General features: G+C 25.7%; 1 protein-coding gene across 1 annotated transcript; it reads left to right on the top strand.

Moving 5' to 3' along the window:
- Positions 1-2861: 2861 nt before the first annotated feature.
- LOC145849959 (syntaxin-binding protein 1-like) lies at positions 2862-18089 on the top strand. The gene is made up of 17 exons (XM_082955087.1): positions 2862-2909; positions 2968-3023; positions 3221-3302; positions 3749-3898; positions 5278-5381; positions 7026-7174; positions 7526-7586; positions 8607-8761; positions 9056-9160; positions 9597-9723; positions 10635-10854; positions 11523-11635; positions 12622-12809; positions 13526-13692; positions 15693-15796; positions 16942-17006; positions 17449-18089. The coding sequence occupies exons 1-17, from the start codon at positions 2882-2884 to the stop codon at positions 17630-17632; spliced, it is 2058 nt and encodes a 685-aa protein (XP_082811213.1). The 5' UTR covers positions 2862-2881; the 3' UTR covers positions 17633-18089.
- The last annotated feature ends 888 nt before the right edge of the window (positions 18090-18977 follow it).

Genomic DNA, 18977 nt, shown 5'->3' with positions numbered 1-18977 from the left:
AAATCACTCCTAAGACTAAACAGCTAAATTTAGAAAATAAAATAATAAAAATTAACAAATATTCTGAAAAAATAAAATATTAATAAAAGTATGAGTTAAATAAACTTGTTTGTAAACCTAAAACTAATTTATAATAAGATTAAATAACCAGAGTATCTAAAAAAAAATATCAAGTTTATACACCTAAATTTTGAATCTCTATCTTCTGAAACAAATAAGCACTTTATATCTAGTAAACAAAAACTACAAAATAGAATTAAAAAAGAAAAATAGTACTTCTACTTGTTTAATCACACTGTCGATGAGGACGAAACAACACTAACAAATTTTATATACAAAAAACAAATTAAAAAATATAAATAATGAATAAAATAATAAAAATAATAAAATCAACATATACTAATCCAGCTCTACTTACACCCAGTTTATGAGACCAAGGGCAATCAGCTCAAAAAAGTACAAAAACCAATACAAAGATATAAGTTAAATCATTGGTTAAGGTTAAGCTTGATATTTTTCTGATTGTCTTTTAAGTAAGTTTTCTCTCATTCCATACTTAAATGCTCCTAGATAGCTTTGATCTATTAAGTTTATAGGAAATTCTTCCCATAGTTTACAACCAAGGTAAGATAATGTTTTAAGACCATAAAGACTATTTACTCTGGGAAAAAAAAATTGTTTTGGAAAAACTTGTTAGATGATTATGAATTTTACTAACGTTTCTAAAGTAAGGCTTAAAGTTAACTGGCAAAGTATCTCTTTTAAATTTGTGCATAAAAACTCCTAACTCATACTTAAACATATTTTTAACATCTAATATTTTCTTTTCTGTTTTTATACTGTTAACACTTTCATTCAAACCTTTAAAATTAATGCACCTAAAGGCTTTATTAATAAGTTTATTGATCTCAGTAGTTTTAGTTTTACTCGCCCTACCCCAACACAACAAACCATATCTTACATGACATGACTAAGTTAAACTTACTTCCTTGGAACTAAAAAAGGAAATAGTAGTTTATTTTTGTTTAAAAACAACTTAACAAATTTTGAGTTTTACAGAGTTGTCACACACTCAGAATATTTTGAAATTATTTATAAACCTCAGGACAACTCAGGATTTTTTTATTTTATTTAAACTCAGATCTACCTCAGAATATTTTTTTTTAATAAAAACTCAGAATAGTTTTTGATTTTTTTAAATCTCAGGACAGATTTGTTTTATAACACTAGAATGAGATTTATTTGATCCAATTTCAACATGTGTTATTTAATTTAACAAATGATATTCAGTAACTTAATTTTTATTAATTTTAATTTATAGCCTCGTGGATAGCTCTTAACTAATCTTAAAAAATAACATTGTATTTTTTGTTTTAAATCTAAAATTTTTATTCATTAATATTTGAATTTATGTTAAACATAAACAATTTAGAAATATAAAATATATAACAAAGTACAGTTCATTTTTCTTAAATCTATTTTAGTACTTTCGTAGTAAGGCTCATCAGAAATTGTATCTTACTAAGTTAAAATGAATAGAAATTGAAATAAAATCATGCTGTAGTTTAAAGTTTTAAAATATAAAATGAGGTCATAATCAAATTTTAAAAATTAACTAAATGCTTATGCTGTAAACATTTGGTATACTTATAAAACTCGTTAGATTAAAAACAATCTTAAATAAACCAGTAATAAAAATTAAAACTACACTTTAAAATAAAATTTAACAAGAAACGAATTACTTTAAATTACTTAATATAACGATTTAAAAAGTCTAGTTTGGTATACCAACTTTTTCTGCTTACATAAACTGGGCCTTAACAATTGAATACATAAGACTTCCAGAATTTGCAGTTGAAAAGAGTTCTCCGCTCTCACTAAAACTGAAAATACTTCTTTTTATAATTTTTAGCACACTCAGGATTGTCCAACAAATGTTGCCCAATCGCCGAGAAGTATTTTTTGTTGGTTTCTCCAAACGGCCATCAAACCAGCTTTTCAAGACTTTCAGAACATGCTGATTGATTGTTCAGAAAGTCTTGAAAAGCTGGTTTGATGGCCGTTTGGATAAACCAACAAAAAAATACTTCTTGGCGATTGGGCAACATTTGTTGGACAATTTTGAGTGTGCTAAAAATTATAAAAGGAGAGTTGTTCAGTTTTAGTGAGAGCGGAGAACTCTTTTCAACTGCATATTCTGGAAGCCTTATGTATTCAATCGTTAAGGCCCAGTTTATGTAAGCAGAACTCATCATCAAAAATTTCTGTTATCAAATCATCCTTAAACTTAAGTTTAAACTAAAAATAGACCCAAAAACAAGTACTTTAAAAACTTAGAAGAAATTTGAAAACCTGGATAAATTTACCAAAAGTCAGTGGCAACCCTGTTACTAGGAAAAAAGTATTATTTAATGACAGATCAGCAATATAAATTATAAAATTGGTTACACGTTTAATTAGATTGTTTATATATTTTTTTGAATTTTATAGTTTTAAAAACTTGTTAAATATTTGTAAAAGGTTTAATAAATTATTTTTGATAAGTTGTTTAAACAAATTTATTAAACCTTAAATTTTTTTTATATTATAAAAGGAATTTTAAGATTTCTATATTTTTATTTTGACAAAGAGAGTATTTGTAAACTAATTTTAAAATTGATTTTTATTTAAGTATTATTTTAGTCTAATGTTAGGTTTTATTAAAAGTTTATAGTTTTATTAAATTATTAAATCAAAATTAAAATTTATGTAAAATTTTAAAAAGAAGTTTTATAAATAAAATGTATCTATATTAAATAGTATACTTTTAATTTGCGTAGAACATGTTGCTTTAAACTTAGATAAATTATTTCTGCAGATATTTTTAAAAAAGGACATAAAAATGACATTGAAAGCAAGGATTGGAGAAAGTAAGTTTTATAATTAAAACATATCATTTTTACATATTTTTATTCAATTTTATTGCAGGGATTATGGAAGATATAATTCTTCAAAACAAGCAAGTGTCTAATTCTAAATGGAAGGTAAATGTTTTAAATTGTCAATTTTTTATTACATTTACAAGCAATTGAATTTATGTCAAACTTTTAACTAAAAACTGTTTTCTTTTTATACTACCATTTGATGTTTTAGTTTACAAACAAGTTGAAATACCAAAGGAAGTTATTTGTTCAAAAACAAAATATAAGTACTTGAAAAGTCACATTTAAACTTGTAACAGATATTGGTTCTTGATAAACTGAGTGTAAGAATTATGTCAGCTTGTTGCAAAATGAAGGATGTTATAGATGAAGGAATTACTTGTAAGATTGCTCTTTGTAACTATTTTAAAATATCTATGCATATGACTGAATTGTTTAGTTTTAAAAACTGTTAAAGATTATAAGTAGACTTAACTCACCATTTGACTTTGTGTTGATTAAAGATACAAACATTGTAGACATCTAAGTTATAAGTTATTATGGGAATTTCGGATATAATATACTAAATTTTGATTATACTACAAATACTTAACTCATAAGTACTACCAAAATAAGTTTATTAAACTAAAAATTAAAATGTTTAATTAAAACTGTTCAATGGTTTAAGATTCAGTTATTTTTTAATTCAGTTTTTAACCAACTTGCATTTTAAACTAATAACAACATAAGTGATAATGGTTGTAATTTTTTTAAAACTTTTTTCTTCCTTTTTTTCAATATAAGTCCTTATAACCATTACTTTTTTATAAAAACATTTTTAATTTCAGTGGTTGAAGATTTATCAAAGAATCGCCAACCCATGCCAACTTTTGAAGTAATTTATTTCATTACTCCCACAAAGGACTCCATTACTAGAGTTATTGACGACTTTAACAAGGACAGAAAGTACAAATACGTTCACATATACTTCACTGATAGTAAGTGTTATACAAGTACAGTATACTACCGCTTAAGTACGCACTTTTTTTGGTACGCATCACGCCTTAAGTACGCACTTATCCAGAAAGACAAAGTAAAGGATGTTATACTAGAACTTTTAAGAAATTCCAGTTTTTTTGCCTAAATTTTCAATCATCAAGTTTTTCCAGATTATTTTATGTTTCCAGGTAGAATGGCCAACCTGCTGAGTTAGCCTGAGACTTTCACAACTTTTAAACTAGGGTGAGTAATCCTGAGTAGTCTAAAGTAACCTGAGATTGTGACAGTCCTGTTATTAAATGTTAATAAACTAAATACTTATGTAGTGGTTGCAGAAAAGTAAAAAGAATAATGATATTTGAGCTGTAATGCTATAAAATAAATAAATATAGATGACAAAGTTAAAAAAAACCTACAAATACAAAATAGTTAAGTCATAAATTAATTTAAATGTACATACATCGATGTTTTGAAAATGTTTGGTAAACACAATGTAGTTTGGTACTTTTCCTCTAACAAAACAAAATGTAGCTTAAGATTTTTTTTAAATCATTGACTGACATTGACTTTCTATATTAAATGTATGTATTAATTATGTAGAAACTTTTTATAGAAAAAATAAACCATTTTAAAATTTATAAAAAAAATTTACAAATTAGAGTTATGTATCAAATGTTATTTAAAATAAAAAGACTTGTTTGTTTGGCTTAATTATTTGGTGGCTAGTTGTAAGAAAGAAAACAAACAACTAAATTTCATAATATACTATGTCGTCAAAAGTACGCACTACCCGTGCTAAGTACGCACTTTTTGGTCGGGTTCAATTTGCGTACTTAAGCGGTAGTGTACTGTATTATATACATGTTAGTTTCAATTACTGGTTATAATAGACAGCATTAGCAAATGAGTGCATATTTAAATTCGAAATAATGTTTTGTTGTTTTTTTTAGAATTGATACTTAATGGTGAGTGTATATCTAAAAAAATATTTTTTTACATAAAAATAGAATGATAAAGTTATTGTTGAGCTTTAAAAAAGTAAGCTTTTTGCATTCAAGGTTTTTCTATTTTTTGGTAATTAAAAAGTTCTCATAAATTTACTAAAACTAACTGTTTTATTTAATTAATGTTTTAATCTAATCATTAATGTTTTTTAATTAATTTTTCTTTGAATAAAGTTAATAAAGGGCTAAATGTAGTTTATACTTATTCAAACTTCAACACTTTTGCTTAGTTTGAAAAAACAAACTATGTAATAGCTTATTTTTAATAATACTTTTACCATAACTTAAGATGGTATGCCTAGAATTTATTTTGTTATTACAAAAATGTTAGTTTAATTTTCCTTGAGCTATACAAACAAGTTTTTGTTTTTCAGGTTGTCCAGATCACCTCTTCAAAATGATTGGTCAAAACTCTGTGACAAAATACATAAAAACACTCAAGGAAGTAAACATTGCATTTCTGCCTTATGAGTCACAAGTACGTTGCTACGAAGTTCTTTATTACAACAATCAATTAGAAACTTAAGTTTTAAGATTGTCTATGAATAATTTATGTTTTTTTAAATAAAAAGTTTTTACACTTTTTTGAATAATTTGAACAAATTTTATTCTGTTCTTTAACTGTTTATAAAATGTAAATTTAAAAATAGCAAAATGTATGAAATTTATTGCTTAAAATTTTCAGAAAAGTAGATTTTCATACTTAGTGTGCATTTTTTAGACTTTATATAAGTTTTTTAGTTTGGAACTTATCACTACTGTAATATAAGTCTCTGTTAGTTTGAAAATATTGTCATAGTATTGAAACAAATTTATTTTATAAGAAAAACTATTCAAAATCAGTTAAATTAAATAAAATTAAAAGTAATAATAATTACCATTCGTTCACTTGGTTAATTGTTATGGATTTTTAAAGAATGAAGTTTTTTACGTTATGCTTATAAAAATACATAATAAATTATTCATATATTTTTGAGAGAGTTTGAGACTGTAAAAGTTAAATAATTTACTATGAAATATTATATAGTTTCTTTCATAGTTTAAAATTTTCGTATCTCTTAAACTCTTATTGTGTTTTTATTAAACTTGATATTTTCGAGTTTTTCTTAAAATGTTTAATTAGAATATTTTTAAACAAATTTATTTTAAATATTTTTCCTTTAATCCGTTTTTATTGTTATTTGATTTTTAAGATTGTGGACTGTTTATTTTATCATTATTAATGACAAAATGCAACTTTTTATTTTAATAATCGGTAAAAAAAATACATAAATCTGTATCTAAAAGTATATCAAAAATTTTTAAATAATTTGTCTAAATATTTTCAAGTAAAAAGTTTAAATCTAATAACTAATTAAGATAGTTTTACCATGCCATGTTTTTGGTTGTGTGAAAATTCATAAAAGTTTCGGTAAAATTCCTTTTAGTTAAATTATATAAAAGCAATTTCTAAAATTAGCTCGAGGCAAAGCATCTAAAGGATTTGGAAATTTTAACCAAACAAATATCAGGATAAATATTTAATATACAATAATACTGTCGTACAAAAAATATTTAAGAGTTATAATTTTCAACATTTTCAATCAAAATATGAACAAATTATTCAGTAACATTAAAAATTCAAAAATGTTTAATGATTTTACTAGTAACGTGCAGATCACTAACATATCTATTAGTTTGTTGGTATTATATTTATTGATATAGCCTGCTTTGGTAATAGATTTAAACTTTTTATTTTGAAATTTAATTCTGTTTTTAGTTATTTAGATGTTATTAAATGTTGCTTAGTTTAAAAATTCATTAAAAGCACATTATATTAAAAGTTTTTATCAGCGCAGGTTTTCAATCATATTCATGAAATTATTTTCATTGTTTTATTTTCATAAAAATAAATGTTCCTTATGATAACAAGTACAATTGTCTTTTTCTTTAGCTTACTAGTTTTTAATTATTTTACAGGCGCTTCGAAAAGTTTATCAACTAAGTTTCAATAAAAAAGAAACTAGTGACACTTTTGTTTCATATTAAACCTCTAAAGTACATACAATTAAATTTCTGTATTATTAAATGACTTGCAAAAAACAAACTATAAGTCTTGTAACTGACTGAATCCAACTACCAGGTGTTCTCGCTGGACTGCCAGGACTCGTTCGAGGCCATCTACAGCCCGCAGCACATCAACAAGCGGGAGAAGGTGTTGGAAAGAATCGCCGAACAGTTGAGCACCGTTTGCGCTACTTTGGGGGAATACCCAGCTATCAGATACCGACAGTAAGTTTTTTTTGTTGATTGAAATAAACATTGCTTGAAAATTAATAAGTTATAGCATTTTAAATGAAATATATTAAGCAATATTTTAAAAGAAAAAATATCGGTGTAAAAATTGATAATGATACCAACAAAAAGTTTTTTTGTTCAGTAAAATAAGCAAGTTTTGTTAAAGCACAAGTTTTGTAAGTAGTTTTCTAAATGTATACTTTTGTGATTCTTATAATAACTTGACATGTTTCTAATTGTTTATAAGAAGTACTGCATATAATTTAGTTTGAAATTTATTAATTGTAAAAAGTTTTCTAATTTAATTACACAATAAGTTTTACTTAAAAAATATTTTATTTACAGGGATGGTGAAAATTCCACAATCTTAGCACAAATCTTACAGAACAAACTCAATGCTTTCAAGGTATTTGCTGTGTAATTTTGCATTGTTCTTTTTTGATTAATAATTTTAAGCCCTACACTAGTCTTATAACATGCTTAAATTATTTGCTTACTTTAAAAATCAGCAAATTATAAGTAATTTTGACTGCATGAATTTAAAAAAAAAAAGACCTATAAATTAGATAATAATAAAATACTACAACAGAAACTTTTTTATCCTTTTTTTCAGTTGTTAGAAATTTACACTTATAAATAAACACTATCTTAAAATTATATTAAAGTTTCAGAAGTATCTAAATAAGTTCTTGAAACATTTCATTTAATGTTTTATGAATGAAATACTTTATCCATTAACTAATTATTTTTATTTTTCTGTAAAATTTTAGTTTAATGAAATTTACTATATGGTATACATTTTTTTATTCATGAATTTAGTTACAGTTATATATTTTTTGATAACTTACAGGGTTGCCAAAATCTTGGAATTTGAGAAGTTTTTTTTTTTAACTTTAAAAAGCTTTGAATTTTAAACAACTTTATTATTATTACTAGTATTATTAGTTATTCTTTCCATTAAAAACCCAGTTGAAGTGTGTTAGATCGTTAAGACACAGAAACATATGTTTTTACAATAAAGGAAGATTGCTGTACAATTAGTTTTTATTTATATTCCAGTGAACTTGTTTCACTAGGATCTTTTGTTAACAAACACTTAAATCTATATTTTGAATAGTCATATACAATATATATTTTTGTGTATTACTTACAATTTTTTTTCATAAAAAACATTTAAAGTAACATTACAGTATATTTTTATTTGTTTTAGACTGTTTAAGACAGTTTTTTACCTTAAACTTAATTTTATACTTTAAATGTACAAAAAAATTTCTATTTTTGAAAACCTAGAATTGAAAAAAAAATTAAACCGGAATTTTTTTTGAAAAAAACTTTGGCAAACCCTGTAAGTGATTATAACAGCTTATTTGTACAGATTACTCTGTACACCACTGAATGTTTTAAATTAAAAAATATCAACTTCCAGGCGGACAACCCGACGATGGGCGAGGGTCCGGACAAGGCCAGGTCGCAGATGATAATCGTCGACAGGGGGTTCGACCCGGTGTCGGTGCTGTTGCACGAGCTCACCTACCAAGCCATGGTTCAGGACCTGCTTCAAATCGAAAACGACGTTTACAAGTTTGCATCGTTCTTGATTTAAATTGGGAATTATGGTTAAACATGTCTACTAGATATACTGTGTTGTTTTTAGTTTAGAAAATTAGTATGTCTATAAGAACATATCAAAATTGTGGTCCTTATTTAAATACATAGTAGTATTTATATTAAACTAATAAATTTAAACCATTTTTGATTTAGGTTTATCTTTCTTTTCTAACACGTAACGCCATAAACTTTAAGTTCAAGTATTTTATTACATTGTGTTATACATGTATATAAAGTCACTTGTGTCAATAAACGCAAATGACATAGGTACGAGCAACCTCAGTCAGGGATGCCGCCGAAGCAGGTTCTTCTGGATGAGGATGACGACCTTTGGATCACGTTGAGACACGAGCACATCGCTGTTGTTACTCAGTTTGTATTGTTTTTATATTATTGCTTTTTTTAGTAATAAAATTTGCTTGTATTATATTTGTATTGCACTCAGTTTATATTTGACTGTGTTGTTAAAATATGTTTGTGTAAGTTTTTTTTTACCACAACTAGTTTATTTAATTGAAAAGCGCATGTTAATTGAAATCTATTAAACGTTTTAATAGTAAGTTATTTTTATTAGTTTCATCAACTCTTTTTTTATTGTCAGCTATGTATATATATATACTTTTTTTTAGTTTTATAAATAATAATTATTCATACTGATGAAACTAAACTGATAAAATTACAATAACTGTTAAGGCGGTACAATGTTATATTTATTTGGTAGTAGCTGTTTTCAACGTGGTTTTCAAATTACTATATTACATTTTACGTTTAATTGAGTTTTATAACAACAATTTAAAAAAATGTAAAGGAAAGTGACAACTCATTTGAAGAACTTTGCGCGGGAGAAACGAATGGGAGGAAGCGAGAAGACGACCATGAGAGATCTTTCGAATATGCTGAAGAAAATGCCCCAGTACCAGAAGGAACTCAGCAAAGTTTGTTATATGTACTATTAAAGTAGTTCAAGTTTTATAAAATTAAACTTACTTATATAACGTTAGTATTAGGTATCCAAGTTGCAAATGGCTCAAATGTATTATTTTTTACAATGGTAGCTTTTGTTAAAAAACTTTTTAAACAATAAGGCTTTTTTCCATTGTAAAGAGTTATCTGTACATAAAAAAAAGTCATACAAACGTTTCCAGATCTACTTTATAAGATTTATAAGTTTTTTTTGTTGAATTAAAGTTTGAAACATCATACTGATGTTTATTTTTACAAGAACTTCACACGTTAACTGTTTTACACTGCTAAAAAATAAACTATTTTTCAAACAGTATTCTTTGATTAATACGTATTTCCAAATTAAGTTTTATCTTAACTTAAAAACTCTCAAAAGCTTCCCTTTTTTGGCTTGTTACAAATTGAAACATTTTTATACAAAAGTTAACATTTATTGATCCAGGTCACGCTTACAGCGCAAAACTTTTCTAACAAAGTTTTTGTATCTATGTATTACAGCAAGTAGGATTAAAAATACTATTTGAATAGTTTTAAACATTTAAACAAACCTAAGTTATGTAAAAGGAAATAATTTGACTACATTAGCCTTGTTTTATGTTTTGTATTATATTGTTTCGTTTCAACTGTATTTTCCCTGCTGAAAACTGGTGATATATATTGGAAAAATAAATCTAAGTCATTCGTTTATTTAGTTAAGATAAAAAAAAAAAACAAGTTTAAAAATTCCTTTACTTTTCAGACGCACCTGCGCATTAAAAATTATAAAAAGTTATTTTGTTTTGATACATGAAAACTAGCTGCACGTTTTTCAATGGTTCCATTTTTTCCCATAAATTTTTTGTATGTATTTATAACGGTAAATAATTATTTTTTATGTTTCCAGTACTCGACGCACCTGCACATGGCGGAGGACTGCATGAAGCACTACCAGGAGCGGGTGGACAAGCTGTGCAAGGTGGAGCAGGACCTGGCCATGGGCAACGACACCGAAGGCAACCCCATAAAAGACCCGATGAAGAACGTGGTGCACATACTGCTGGACCAGGACATCCACGCGTCCGACAAGATCAGGATCATACTGCTCTACATCGTGCTGAAGGGAGGTGGGATTACGTTTGTAAATAAATTGCTTGGCGAATTTACTTGTGAAACAATGTTTCATTCGATTAAAAAATATTTTCTGCGGTCCTCGGTAAAGATACCAAGCTCAAAATAATCATTTACGGAGAAAAAACATTTACTTGCATTTTAAAGTTAAGTTTGTTATTAGCTCAGCATTAACTGAAGCTCGTTTTTTGTCTTGTAGTGGTGCTTACAGTGCTTTTCAAAAAGTTGTAATATATAACAATGTTTTATTCTCTTAGAGATATTTAGCCGTAATTAGAATGTTATTCAAAAGAGAATTCTTGTTATGTATGAAAAGTATTTACTAACTTTAGCTAATCATTATTTGAGAAAACAAATTAATGTTATTATTGTTTTAAAATAAATTACGTTTATTGTACTTGAAAGTAAGTAGTATTTTAATTAGTTTAGTTAAACCTGTTAAAAAGTACAACAGAGCATAGTTTGTTGTTGAATGTGAAATAATTAGAAAGTAAATATTTATTTTGATATACGAGTAACAAAAATGATGGAAAGTAGTTATCATAAATGAACAATAAAACATAAGTATTGTTTTTAAGGACAGATAATTAAAAAATAAGTGTTTATGAGTTTTAACAGCATGCTCAAAATTTTATTTTTGTTATATCATTTATTTATGAAACAGGTATACAGGAAAGTGCATTGGAAAAGTTGATACAACACGCAAGAATATCCCCGGGTGATGAGGCCAGTATCAGAAATCTTGCTTTGCTAGGAGTTAATGTTCTGCAAAAAGATGTGAGCCTAGTATACTGTTTATAAAAGAAACCTCTCGTATCAAGCGTTTATAAATTTTGTAAATTAGAATACTAGAAATAGTTACTATATTAGCTGTTTTAAATTTTTACTTATTTTAGGTTGAAATATTTACGCTAGAAAAATTATTTATAAGCCTTAATATTTTTGACGTTAGCATAATACTTTACGTTTCGAAGTAGTGCAGTTAATATTGCTAAATGCAAACTTACAGCTTACACAAATATTTTATTGATTTTTGTGCCGTTTTGAGTAAACAAAGTTGTGTTTCACAAAAGCTTTCAGCAGCGAAATTTGAAATATATATAATAATTGCTCTTAAAATTGAAGGTTTTGGTTTGTTGCATTATTTTTTAAAATTAATAAACAGTTGTAATACTTTTATTAATGAGGAAAAATATATTTTTGATATAATAACTAAGTTAACAAAACAGTTGTTCTGTGCATTTGTATTTAAATTTTTTTTCTTTATTTAGTTTTTGAATAAAATGATTGTTTATATAAATTACATAAACATAAAATAAAAACCACTATATACTTTTATAAGTATAAAAGGTGACCACTAATTTAAAAAATATCTTTAAGATCTTCTGATTATTTCAGGTTTTAAAATAATATTTATAGTAAAGTATTTAGATAAGGTTAAAAATTGTATCAAATAATATAAAATTACTGAAAAGATACTGTAATACTTCTTTAAATGTGTTTTATGGTAAATGAAGTTATGAAAAATATATAATTGCTTATATGTATAATTAATTGTTTCAACCTTTTCAAAATTACTTATTTGAGAATTGTTAAAATTTTAGGTTTTTCCAGGTTAATTTTTCCTAAATAATAAAATTCCAGGCTTTTTCATGTTTTTCAATGATTAAAGATTAAATGGCCACATTAGTACACCAACTTTCTTGTATAATATCATAGTGTTTAAAACCATTCAACTAGTTTATTTTAATCAACCATATCAGGGCCAGAAAAAGAAATGGTCGGGCCACAAGCTCAACAGGCTCGATTATGACGTCACTTACCAGCTGTCCAGGTGGACGCCGGTGCTGAAGGACGTAATGCTGATGGCGTGCGAGGACAAACTCGACCACAAGGTGTTCCCCTTCTTGAGCGGTCGGGGAAACACCGCCACAAAAACTGGCGCAAGAAGGTCTGTGGTGATTTTTTTTTAGAAGGAAAACTTGATTGAACAAATTATAGTTGTTTTGATCTGTAACTTCTTAACAAATAATCAGGGTCTTCTTATAAACACTACAATGTTATAGATTGTAAAAATTAAATAAATCAAACTTTAAGAAAGCAAAAGAGTTTATAATTTAAAATTTGTAATGGTATTGAAAGGTCTGATTAATTTTGATGAAATGAGATGCTAGAAGGTTTGTTTTAAAAAATATGTTCTCTGCAATTAAGTTTTGGTAATAAAGCTTGCATATTTATATTTACCCATTAAAACAAATAACGGGTATATAAAGTTTTAGAAAAAAACAATTAATTGTTTTAAGATTGAAAGTTTTGATTATTTCAAAGTTGTAGTTGTAACATAAATTATGCTGTTTTTACTAATTACTAAATTTTATTAAAAATTTCTAATTGTTTAATTATTTTTTTTTTGAATGATGAGGTTTTTCTTACCCATACTAAAATTTCAGATAAAAAAAAAACCAACGACATTAAGCTTTGATACAAAAATCAATTATTTTTTTAAAATAAGAACGTTATAATTGGTTTTAATGTATGAGTTCAAAAATGTAACTTGTCATATTTTCACCAGTTCAAGTCGGGAAAACTCAAGTTTTTGAGTTGTTTTTATTTTCACCTGAGTATCTAAGACTTATATTCTACAAAACAACCCTATTATTTTTTTAGCGCTCGGTACCAGTGGCACGAGAAGAAGGGGCCGCAGGAGTACAAGTCGGGCCCCAGATTGTTCGTGTTCGTCATCGGGGGAATGACCTGCAGTGAGATGCGGTGCGCGTACGAGGTGACCAATAGCATGAGGGGAAAACCCGGGAAAAACTGGGAGGTTCTATTAGGTGGGTTTTTTTATTATCAAAGTTGTAAAACTTTGAAAAATATTTTATTCATGAAAAAGTATACCATATATACTATACTATTAAAATATTAAATTTTGTTTAGATAATATCAAATCTAGAATACTTTTAAATAAGTTTTTTTAATTATTATAGTTTTCAGAAACTTTAATTTAATTATCTTATGAAAAAAAGGCTTTAAAATATATTAGAAGTTGTGCTCGGTCGGTTTTTATTCAGTACAAAAAATTATCCAACAAGATTAACATATTTTTGTCAAACATGAGGTAAATATATTTTTGTTTTTTTTACTAGGAATAATAAAAAACTTTAGCTTTTTTTTTACGAATAAAAGTATTTTAAAATGATTTTTATATGTTAATACTTGAGAAGATTTTATAATTACATTATAATTAGTGGATGGTATTGATTTTTAACGGATTCTAAAAATATTTTAATTTTTTGAGTATTTGAATTTTTTTCTAGCTTAAAGTAATTACAAACCATTATTCTTTTATGTTATGGGCTTTTAAAATTGTTTTTATTTATTAATATTCGACAAATTTATTTTACACTGTAAGCTTACAATTTTAATACTCTACTATTATTATTTATCAGTTACTCTAATATTATTACTTAACAATATTTAATTAAGTTTTTATTCATTGATATTAGTGATTATTTTTATTTTCTTAATGAGTTTTTAAACATTTGGAGCTATTTTTTGATGCTCTTACTTAATCATACCTTTAGTTAGATTGTATTAAAAACAAGCTTTATAATAGCTTTGAAAAAATCTTCAAAACTTTTAAAGCAGTACACGAATAACACAATTATCCTTGTATTGTTCTCAAACTAGAAATAACATTTCAATAAAAAAATAAAAACTTCTAATTTGAAGATTTAACAGACCATGTTAGCTAAAAAAATATTATATTTTAAGTTTACATTATTATATTTAAAAAGTTTAATTAGTTCTTTTCAACAACAATATTTTTTTACGCTTCGGATTTTCTGGTGACCCGGTGAATGGTTTGTTTTTGTTGTTGTAAATTTGTTGTCATGACTACCAGGTTCCACGGGTAGCGTCAACCCTGAAAGCTTCCTTCAGGACGTCGCTCGCTTGACCCAACGAGTCCAATTTGAATAAAATCTTTTTTTAACAATTTTTTCATAAATATTATACCTTACTTGTGAAAAAAAAGTGTTATTTTTATTTAATAGAATCTCCAAAACTTTAGCTCATTAAAAATTTAAAGTGCTATTATCAGATTATCTCTCATTATCAATCAACTTAAACAAGCTAAACTTTCAAAAAAAAAAGCAGTTGTATTTTTATAAAATAAAAGGTTGTCACTTTACTTGTGCAATAGTTTCGTCTTTGAATTTTTCAAACACATGTGGAAACTATATTTAAAATTATTTTTTGTAAATTTGCATGATTATTTCTTTTGTGGGCATGTTATACTCTTTTAGTCTTTTAATTTTTTACATTATAATTTTTTGATTAATATAACTTTCTCAAAATTAATTTGTCCGTTTTTTTATAGTAGAATAGAATGAGTATTTTTTTAGTGTTTTCGTTATTTGCACAAAGAAATTCATTTTATGTACTTATAAGCATAGCATCTTTTTATAAAATAAATATAAATTAAATAAAAATTGTTTTGTTTATAATATCCATCGTACAATTACTTTTTTTATAGAACAAATTTATAACATTCATTTAAAAACTTTAGTTTACATAAGTTAAAGATTAGATAGTTTTCTTATATCACCAAACTTGTAAAAACTTGTTTAAATATTTAATTTTTTAGTAGCACTTTTAGTCTAGATTTACAATGAAACTTGTTTATTTTTATGTTTCTGATAATAATTTGTTTTTACGACAAATAAACTTATGTAAGTTTTGTTTTGATTTGAATAACACTTAAAGTTTTACTTAACAATAAAACCACTTGTATAAATTTATATATACTTACAAAATAATCACTACAAACAAGGTTCGACCCACATGCTTCACCCCAACAACTTCCTCATCGACCTGATGAACCTCACCAACGACCAGCAGAACAACCAACCGCTGGGCGGCGCGTCGGAGCAACAGGTAGCCAATCAGCAAGTAGAAATCACTCATGCCGAATCTGACATTTGATTGTGCATGCGTAACACGCTTTAATATTTATTTGATGAAGCACTCTATATCTATTTTGCGTTTTACATTTTTTATGAAGCATTTCGAAATTTTTTACATCAGTTGACAATGAATTTTATTATGTTAAATAAGAAAAGTAAATTTAAAGAAAAATATTAATATATGTTAAAAATATTAACAATATTTTAGCGCTTGTTTTAACAAGATTAGTTAGCTTTTAGCTGCTTTGCTTTATAAGCTGTGTTTGATTTTTGACCTTAAACGCTATAGAGTTATTTAAAATGAAAAACAGTTTAAAAAACTCTCATTTTTCTGTCTACAGTTTAAAAAACTCTCATTTTTCTGTTTACAGTTTAAAAAAAACAAAGTTTTATCTACTTACGATTGCAATACTTTCCAAAATCATTTCAAGAAGTGCTCGATTCATATTAATTTATTTGATTGTAATAATCTTAAGTATAATATTACACTAATTTTTCAATTTTATACCCAGATTTTTAAAAGACCATTCCTTCTTCAAATTTACTTAAGCAAATTTAATTTTCTTCAGCTATATTTTAAGCTTCTTGACATTCTTTATTTAAATACTGACTTTTTTAATAAATTTATGCAAACTATTTACATGGTGAATTGTTATTATCAGATTTAATGGTGTATATTACTTTTGATAGTTTCGAAACTTTACTTCAATAAAAGCATGAAAACTAACCAAGGTGTAATTTTTATTATGTAGTAATTTTTAACAAAGTAAAAGAAGTTTAAGATTTGAATTTTAGAAGCAATTATTCACAACTTGTAGAATAAAAGCATGCATTGAAGTGAGATAATTTTAAAGTAGAAAGAGTAAGGCTTCAGTAATTAAAATGTTTTTTCACTAAGCTAACATGAATTTAGTATCTAGTATTTATAAAAGTGATAGGATTTCATAATCAATAAAATAAAACTATTTTAATTTTGATATAAGAAAAAGTATGAAAGTAAACCTGTAAGTTTACTAGATAAAAACATTCGTAAACTAAATATAAACAGAATATGTCAATACTGATTTGTAAGTATAAAAACTTTTCTGAATAAACATTAATTTTTATTAAATACAGAACGACGGAAAAATAAATACTAGTGAAACTGCAAAATACGGCACTATGGCATTTGGTGAATTGAGGTAAAAATCAATGGTTGATTAAAAAATCTTTAGTTTAAGAAAAACTACAAACTTTAATTAGAATAATGTTTTTTTGTTATACACTAGAATGTAGGTTTTTATAAGGTATTAAAAATTCTCTTTAACAAAATTGCTCTATCATGCTGTTATCAGACGATAACATTTTGAGATTTTTTTATAAAATTTATAAAAAACTTAGCAGGATATAAAACTTTTTATCTGCTGCTTATCAGTTTTGATCGTTATTGAGAGGTGTTTACTACAAAAGAATAAAAAATGCAACTTTTAAATTATGAAAAAAGAAATGTTTACACTACACTTTAACTATGTTGAAATAATATGTAATTCTTTAGCTTTAAAGTATCTTATACGGATCTTAGTATGAACTTTATTATTACAATACTTTACAATACGTCAAAAACTTTTATATAATTGTAACCAGATCATCAAGTGAAAACAAAGCATTTAAAAAAGCTTACTCGTCCCTTAGAAGAAGTTTCAAAAAGAAGAAAACACAACAGAGGTCTCAACTTGGGTCGCGACCCACTTTGAGAAACCCCACAAAAACTTTAAATGAAAACCTGAAAGGAGTCGAAAACGAAGGTTTTTCGGGTGTTGAAAGATAGATTTCAAAATTATTTATTAAATATTTTTAGGTGCATTAATTTAGTCATACGTTTTTTTTAGTAATCTATCACACAACATTGTCAATTGGTCTTAATGTACATCAAACTGAAATTAACTTTATCCGCCACTTTTTGTGTGCAATAAACTCATTATCAGCCTTTCTCAAAAGCTCTCAATTGTGTCATTGAAATCAAGATTATTGTTTGTCGTGTCATTTCACTGAATTCGATTGTTTCTAAAGTTTAGTTTTCTGTTTGTGATCAAATTTGTTTCTGCCAAATGATTTTGTATATAAAAGTGCACATTTTTAACACGTTATTTTTGAGCTTTAATAAAAGTTAAGTAATTTTAGTTTTATATTGGGATTTTTATTAATATCTACTTTTAAGCACAATAACGTTTTACGGTAAATCAAAATTATTATACTCATATTGGAGTTAATAACTATAGTTAAGTAAGACCATTTTACCAATAATTAAAGAAAAATGTATAAGGTATATATTCATTATACAACAAAAATATATATGTTAAAGGTATTAGAATATATTTCAGTTTTCGTATTCTGTAAATAAAAAGTTTCAATTTTGCATGATAGTTGTTAAAACACAAAATAAACTAATTACTTTTAAAAAACATACTTTTTTGTTCATAGTCTACAAAGCTTTTTAAGTACTGTAAAACAACAATAAATAATTATTTAAATCATTACATTACTTATTTATAATATTTAAAAGTTTTTTTAAGTACAAGGGTGTCAGAAAAAGCGACTATTCTAACATCATCCATTATATTACTTTTAGTATATTAAAGTATAAAAAACACAAATAAATAAGTAGTCAAACTTTGAAGAAAAAAAAATCGAAATTATAAACATATACTATTTACCAGTGTTTTAGTAAACTTTAAATTAAAAGCAAATTTATAAGTTTAATATCTGAGTATCATAAAAACTAAAAAGCCTAAAATACATCAAATATATAGAAAAACAACAATTTTTTTCTAATATGTGAGTTATAAAGCAGGACTTTGTTGGGACTTGACCGATTGTTATTTTAAACAAAAGTTTAAAACATTATGACATAAAAACTTAAAACCTGACCTTTCTACTTAAAAAACAATCTTCAAATAAATGAAAACACCTTAACTTCGAACAGAAATACTTCTAAAAAGCACTAATTTTAATAAATAATAAATGACAATAAACTTAAAACATTTGAAATATAATTTAAATCAATGGTTTTCACGATAATTGAAACCTGTGCAAGCTGACCTTAAAATATATGTGCACCCTAAGCTGAGGACTTCCCTTTATTCTACATTTCAAACCTCGTTTCAAGCGTTAGT

The sequence above is a fragment of the Thalia democratica genome, chromosome 2, assembly GCF_965202585.1.
Source record: "Thalia democratica chromosome 2, ktThaDemo2.hap1.1, whole genome shotgun sequence".
Classification (NCBI taxonomy): Eukaryota; Metazoa; Chordata; class Thaliacea; order Salpida; family Salpidae; genus Thalia; species Thalia democratica.
The sequence above is the reverse complement of the archived record's forward strand: the minus strand, read 5'-3'. Positions and strand labels throughout refer to the sequence as shown.